General features: G+C 38.9%; 1 protein-coding gene across 1 annotated transcript in view; it reads right to left on the bottom strand.

Moving 5' to 3' along the window:
• Positions 1-3,674: 3,674 nt before the first annotated feature.
• The window catches only part of SLC17A8 (solute carrier family 17 member 8), a 57,944-nt gene continuing 53,723 nt past the window's right edge, over positions 3,675-7,895 (bottom strand). Inside the window, exons 11-12 of the mRNA XM_006141381.3 lie at positions 7,267-7,394; positions 3,675-5,098 (exon numbers count right to left, since the gene is read on the bottom strand). Coding sequence (XP_006141443.1) covers positions 4,769-5,098; positions 7,267-7,394 — 458 coding nt within the window. The 3' untranslated portion in view covers positions 3,675-4,768. The remainder of the gene's footprint in view (positions 5,099-7,266; positions 7,395-7,895) is intronic.

The following is a 7,895-nucleotide window of genomic DNA, read 5'->3' as shown; positions in this document are numbered from 1 at the left end:
GAAAAAGTTCTAAAAAAAAAAAAAAAAAAAAAAACCTCTATTTTTTTTAAACCCCTGAGACTCAGGTATTCCTACTATTAGCAACAAAGAATGGGCTAAAATGAGTAGGGTAATTTTTATTCCCTTTAATATTTATCTCTATATTTTGAAAGTTTCCTACAAAAAAACACCACTTACATTTTTTAGAAAAAAAAATTGTTCAAAATTTTCTCTAACTACTCTCTCATTTCTATTTCCATTGCCTTAATCTTCATCTAGGCTCTAATTTTAAAATTATTGTAATAGACTCTGAACTGACCATTCAGATTCAAGGCTCTCTGTCTAGCCTAACTACTTCTCTGTATATTTCTTCCCTTTTTTTTTAATTAAAATGTTTTTTGCCTTTGTCTCATACACTAAACATCTTCTATTCTGTTTTAAATCAAAGTTTATTCTACTCACTGTGATGTTTCCTTTCTTCCAAGTGAAGCAAGGCAGTTTAAGCTTCAGCAGAACTGCGTCCATTTTGAAGTCAAGAAAGGCCTCTAAGAAGAATAACCTGACCAAGTCCTGAGTCCCAGGGAAAACTGTTTCAGATCCAGTGAGAAACCAGGCATGGGTAGTTGAAGTAAAACAGGAATCAGGATAATTTGTCAGGGGAAAGCAACTGACTCTGATTGATTATAGTGAGGTATGATGTATATGTGCTTGTATCTCATACCTATAAATACTGAACATGTTGAGCTTTTCAAGACAATTTGATGGTGTTTGATGACTGGTTCTCTGTAACTGGTTACAGAAATAAACTCTCTTCTTTTCCAGCCTTTGCCTCTTGGCTCACTGACAATGAGAAGCAACAGCTGGACTTAAGTGACTAGTAACACAAATACCTATCTTCTATTGTATTGTTCCATCTTTCGTGAGCTGTTGAGGCAATCCTTTGCTGTTCATTCATAAGTAAGAGAAAAACAATAAAAAAGTCAACACTTAGAAAACACATTCTATTCATGGCCTTGTGGTCATGTTCAGGTCACCAATGATCTCCATGTTGCCAAGTCCAATGGTCCATTCTCAGTCTTCCTCTTCCTTGATCTAGCAGAAGCGTTGACACCATTGATCAAGTCCTCCTCCCCATCGTTGCTTCACCTAGCCACAGGACACTACTCTCTCTGGCTCCCCCACCCCCAGTCCCTATCTCCCTTTTTCCAGTCTCTTCTGCTGATTCCTTCTCATCATTCTGGTCTCTTCTTGGTGGAGTGCCCCCAAGGCTTGGTCATGTTTTTCTCTACACTAGAATCTTGATGATCTCATCTGGTCTCATGACTTCAAGTACTGAGAGATGTGATGATGACTCACAAGTGTACACTCAAGCTCTGACTTCTGACCTAAATTCCACACTGTCATTTCACTACCCACCTGACACTACCACTTAGGTATCAGTAGGCAAGTCAAGCTCCAATATCAAACAAGTTCAAAATCCCTTATTTCTTTCCCCACCAATCCTGCTTCTCCTCAGTCTTCTGCCTTTCAGTAGATGTTCTCTCTTAAGAAAAAAAAAAAATCTAGAACCTGACCACTTTCTTTTTTAAAAAAGAATTGTTCTGCTTAATTTTATTTATATATTTATTTTAACTTGACCAGAAAGGGACAGAGCAAGAGAGAGAGAAGAAAGAGCGAGAAAGAGAGAAAGTGTGAAAGCAAGCCACCAGGTCCGGGACTTGAACCACAGTCAGCCATGTGGGAGTCCAGCATCTTTAACCACCATGCCACCTGCTGGCCCCAAATCTGACTACTTTAAGGGACTCACTGTTCTTTAAATATGTCCAGCAGGTCCCCACTTTGGGGTCTTTGTACTTGCTTTCTCCTCTGCCGGGAGTGGTTTGCTTAAAAATGTCTTTAATTTCTTCCCTCATTGCTTTCTAGTGGAGACTTTTCTTCTCTCAAGAATCTAATAGCCACTCAGCCAGTAGATGGCATGGTGGTTAAGGCACTAGACTCTCATATGAGTGACCATGGTTCAAGTCCTGGACTTGGTGACTTGAAAATCACACCAGGTGTGTGTGCATGCATGCCCAAAATGCAGAGGGGAGAATGGAGGAGAAGGCATTTCTTACTTCCTTTCTTGCTGTCTCTTTCTGGCGAGTACACTTACCCTGTGGCAAAAACGTAAAAAAAAAAAAGAAAAGAAAAAAGAAAAAAAAGGAATCCAGCACCCACAGGCCTTCTTCACCTGCTAGAATCCCTGATTTAGCTCCATGAGTCGTTCTACAGATGAACATTTACAGCAAAATGTACAAGGACTTACAAACTGCATTTCTCTCATACTTAAATATAATTATCTCACCAATCCAGCCTACCAAAGAATAACCCACAGCAACACAACAGTGTATTTTCTAGCTTTTCACACTGTGATCCAGGGCTCCATTTTAAAACTATGAGGGCAAGTTACAGGTAAAATATGAAATATGTATATGTATATATATGTATATATATCTATGTCACAACTTCAAATGATGGAATACAACTTTGTGTCACGATCTACAATATTACTTTAAGGATTATCATGAGATGTTTTAAAATGTAGTAATTTGACTTTATTAATACAAGAAAAAATAAAACACTGGCTACCATAAGTTACTAATATTTTTACTTAGAAAACAGCACAACTTTCACAATAGACTCTAGGGCTAATGGATGAAAAGGATATAATATACTTTCTTTTCAGCTGGAAAGTTCTCCAAAAGCTTAAAAGAGGTCATGATGATGATAGCTATTTATCAAGCACTTTCTACACACAGGGAGCTGTTCTTTGGGGGTTTACATGAATCCACTCATTAAAGAGATTTAAAGATATCTGATAACATTAATTATATACCAATGATATAAAGAATAATATTTAATAGTCAAGCAATGTTTTTTCCCCAAGATCATTGTCTTGTACAAAATACACTATAACTCTGCTGGTACAACTAGGAACCAGAAATATTTATGAGAGAAATCAGAAAAAAAAATAAAATAAAAACACTTTACAATAATAAATTACAAGTAAATCTATCATTTTTCCCATAATATACTTTACTTTTGGGAAAGTAGAAATAAGATGCTCAAAACCAGTGAACAGGAAAATAATTTTATTTTCAAATAACCCTTTACATGCCAACATTAAAATTTCAAATACATCCAGAGAGTATCCATGTTATTGCCTTAGGCCATCAAAGATGATTTTTTTCAGCCCTGTGGGTCTAGTTGTCACAGATAGGTTCGTTCTAATATTTCCTGGTACATCTACTGCTATAATATTGATGTTTCCCTGTATTATTCCAAATAGTTATAATGAATACTTCAATTACAATTTAATATAATCTGATCAAACTGTTTAATATAATCACCAGCAGAAGGGCTAAAGACATACTTTTTTTAAACAGAGGACTCTTTCAAGAGAGTTTTACTGTAAAAAAATGAATGAATCAGAACCAGCAGATGGTGTAAGGGTTACGCCATTGGACTCCCACATGGTTGACTGTGGTTCAAGTCCTGGACCTGACAGGTTCGAACTCACACCGGGCACGTGTGCATGTGTATCCAAAATCCTAAGAGGAGACTGGAGGAGAAGGTATTGAGGTGTGGCCAACCCCCCTGGGGGTGATTTGTACTTTCTGTTTCTCTGTCTCTCCAGCGAGCACACACACCTACAGCAAAAATCTCAACAACAACAACAACAAAAAAGCATGAACCTACTTTTTAAATTATTAAATGTCATAAAGGTTTATAAGTAATTTGGGACATTATTTAACTGCATTCTTGACATTATACAGAATTTAATAGCCAATCCTTTTACTTCTTTTCAGCCATTCTGACCATTGGATTACTGGAAGTTTGACTATCTTGTTTAACTTTTCTTTTTTTTTAAACCTATTTAAATCTTTCATATAATCTGTGACCCTTATTATTTTAAAAACTATACATTCGAGAGTCATTTGACTCTTTGAAAAATATAAGACCCTAAGGGTCTTTGAATCCTTAATACCGTATTTGAATCTCCTCTACCACATCAATTCAAATTTTCCATCCCCACTCCTGCCAAACTAAGGCATTACCCACAAGACAACTCATTTCAGTTTCAGTTTTTGTTATTAAAAATGCCTTCTCTACACTGAGCTGAAATGTTCTTTCATGAAAATGCCACCTAAGTGAGTCTACATGAATCTTGCACTGATCTGGCATGATGACCTTGGGCAAATTAACTTCTTATTATTGAATTTCCTTAGTTGTATAACAGGAATAAGAAATGTATGTCCTGGGGTGTGGAGATTAAATGATAATGTTCATTCAGAAAGCACCTAGCACAACATTAGGCCACCAGGAGTGGTATCTTTTTAAGAATAAGAAACCCTCCTCAGCATGGCTGCTGTCAGAGATGCAGTAGCAACTACGTTTACTTTCCTCCAAGCCAAATATCCCTATTCCATCATTTTTTTTTAACAACATGGCATTGTCTCCCTTATTTTTCAAATCATTTCTTTTTGAATAAGTTCAGTTCTTTGCAAGAAAGGTCAAATGCTAATTCAACATATATATTAAATATTTTATCAACTGAGAGCAAGCTCCATCCTAAGTTTCATTGCAAGATATTTCTCTTTTTTGTGTTGCTAATTAAATCTCTCCACCCTCTCCTACCTCCAGTGTCTCATATTTGGCCATCTGGTAACCCAGGCTATGAGGAAGGCAATAGGTATGGATACTTTCTGGTTCTAAGAGTGTAGATGGAAGTGCCCTTCAGATTTGTATCTCAGAAGTTCCCCTCCTCATTCTGGTAGGATGTCAGCTCTTCCTCATCAATGGTCATTCCTCTCTGTTCTCTCCATTCCTTCTTCTGGACTTCACAATTCTGTGTGGTGGCTCCATAAGACTTCTTTCCAGGACTGGTAAAACTCTCATGGTTGAGTCCTGTTTCCTCAGCTAATTCATCTTGGTCAATGATTCCACATTTCTCTTCTGAGAGGTTTTCTGGGTCAGCCCATTCTTGTTTCTCTCCAGACGCAAAGACCCCATAGAAAATCACACCACCGTAGTGCACCAGGGCAGCTATGAGGAACACATTCTGCCATTCCTCACGGGTCTACATAAGGAAGCAGAATACCAATTAACGTTTTAACCAAAAATTAGAGATTACCATATATTCTGGAGGCCTCCACCAGGACAAAAGCACTTGCCCAACCCAAGGAATGCTGTGCTTCTTGGGAGGATAAGAATAAGAAGCAACATCAAGGATCCAAATAGAATTTGTGTATTTAAAAAAGGAAAGTGGGGACCAGCAGATGGTATGGTAATAATGTCACTGGACTCCCACATGTCCAACCACAGTTTAAATGCCAGACCCAGTGCCTTGAAACTCATGCTGGGCACATGTGTGGGCATGCCCAAGATCCTGGAGGAAAATGGAGGAGAAGAGATTGTGATGTGGCCATCCCCCTAGGTGGCAATTTCTCACTTTCCCTCTCACTGTGTGTAATGTTTTTAATTTGAAAACATTTAAAAATGTTTCCAAGTACATGCAGCACCATTTCCCAGCTCTTCAAAATATACTAACAGGGTATTCTCTCACATAGGAGGCTAAATTAAATCTGCTTTTGGAACAGAGCATTTTACATAGAGGTATCTTTCTTGGTTGCTGTAGGATACCTAACAATTTTAACCATTAAAGTGCTCATTCTTGACTACCAATTGCTTATTCTTTATAATAGGATTTTCTACATAAAAAAAAAAAACCAATAAATCCAAAAATAGTGAGAATTTGTGTTTGAAGTTGGGGAATGACAGTATCTTGGATGTAATAGTCAAGTTACCAATTTGGTCACCTCATGAACAGAGAGGGGGGGAAATGGATCTTCTACCTATAAAATTCTCAATATCCCCGTTCTTATTCTATTCAAAAGTAGGAAAAGTCATCTCATACTTTCTTTAGGAAACTGGAAGAATTCCTGAAGTCTTTTTTTGTAATAGGCAAAGTATGAAAATAGTTTGGTATGGGGTCAGCAGATGGCATACCAGTTACATCACTGGACTCCCACATGGCTGACCATGGTTTGAATCCCGGACCTGGTGACTTGAAACTCATGCCAGGTGCATGTGAGTGCATGCCCAAGATCCCAGGAGGACAACAGAGAAGAAGGGATTGTGGCGTGGCCGTCTTCCCTGGGAAGGGGGATTTCTCACTTTTCTTCTCACTGTCTCCATCTATCTCTCTCATTCTCTCTCTCTCTGGCGAGCACATGTGCCCTAATGCAGAATTTCTTCTTTTATAAAAAAGAAAGAAAAGAAAATAGTTCAGTAAAAACACCATAATATCAAGAAAATTCATACTTGCAGGACCAGCAGTTAGTGTAATGGCTATGTCACTGGACTCCCATGTAGTCTACCATGGTTTGTGTCCCAGACCCAGTGGCTTAAACTCACACTGGGCACATGTGTTTGTGTGCCCAAGGTCCCAAGAGGAGAAAGGAGGAGAAGGGACTGTGGCATGGCCATCCCCCCAGTGATTTCTCGCTTTCTGTCTCTCTGTCTCTCTGTCTTTCTGGCTAGTGCACATGCCCTATAGCAAAAAGCTCTTAAAAAAAAAAAAAAAAGGAAACAAAAAGAAAATTCATACTTGCAGAAAGCAGCAACCTGAAACCTTCCCAGTGACAGAGATACAGATACTGTGTTGTATGGTTAAATTTGGATGGATCATGGGAACCTCTTCTGCTAACCAACCAAGTCTAAATATACAAAGGCTCAAGTACCAACTGAGGACCACACCCTTGGAGGTTCTTAGGAAGGGTCATTAATGTCTTATTTGTGTTCTTCTTATAAGGAAGTACCACAGTGCTAATATTCTTATGCTGGAACACACTAAGCGGCAGATGGAAACGGGCCATAAAGTTGAATCACATAGAATTATAAAACAATCTTGAGTAACTCATTTATCCTGAATTGATTGCCTCAGTTTCTTCTTTATGCCTCTAAATTGTCTCTATGGCTTTTGTCTCTCTCCCCCCAACTTTCATTTCCCAGTTGAGGAAACAGCAAATAGCCCCATTGCCATCAGTAAGCAATGATTAAAAAAAAAAAAAAAAAAACAGAAGACAAAGAAGAAAGAAAAGGAAAACCTAAGTTCAGCGGACTCAGCTAAAGTCAAGGACATACAGATGAACAGATGAACAGTCTGGGCTAGAGCCTTGAGATCTCCAGTTTGTGCTGTGCTTCAGTCCTCTGACACTGCAACCACAGCCACCAAGGGGACTTTACCTTGTGCTTGGTCATTGCGCCAACGATGAGAGGACAGACCATTCCAGAGAGGGTTCCCACTCCATTTGAGATCCCCATGAGAATGCTGGCATAGCGGGGAGCAATGTCCAGGTGATTGACATTAAAACCTAAAGTGAAGTCAAGGTCTCAAAATCAGGTCAAGAACAGGATAATAGACACACACTGGAAAATACTTAGCATGCTCCAATTCATCAAAGGATTCAGTTCCTCTGCTATACAACTAATGGCTATTCTACCGAGAGGGCGGGCTTGAGGACTGCCAGGCTGCATATGCACAAAGCCACAAAGCAGGAAAATGTGCCATGATGGACTCATAATAATGTCCACCATGATCTCAGTTTTTTCTGTTTTGTTTTAAGACAGAGTTAATGTTAAGAAACAGCAAAAGAAGCTGTGCTTCTAAAACACCTTGAATTTATGAACTCTGAATGAGTGACTAAAGAAATGGCAAAAACACCTGACCTCTTGCCTTTTTGCTTGAAAACAACAGAAGGTCTGGGGCCGGCAGGTGGCGTGGTGGATAAGGGCACTGGACTCCCACATGGCCAACCACGGTTTGAGTCTCGGACCTGGTGGCTTGCTTTCTCACTTTCCCTCTCTCTCTCTCT

Source organism: Tupaia chinensis, unplaced genomic scaffold (assembly GCF_000334495.1).
Source record: "Tupaia chinensis unplaced genomic scaffold, TupChi_1.0 Scaffold000054_1, whole genome shotgun sequence".
Taxonomy (NCBI): Eukaryota; Metazoa; Chordata; class Mammalia; order Scandentia; family Tupaiidae; genus Tupaia; species Tupaia belangeri.
This window is presented reverse-complemented; position numbering and strand designations above follow the sequence as displayed.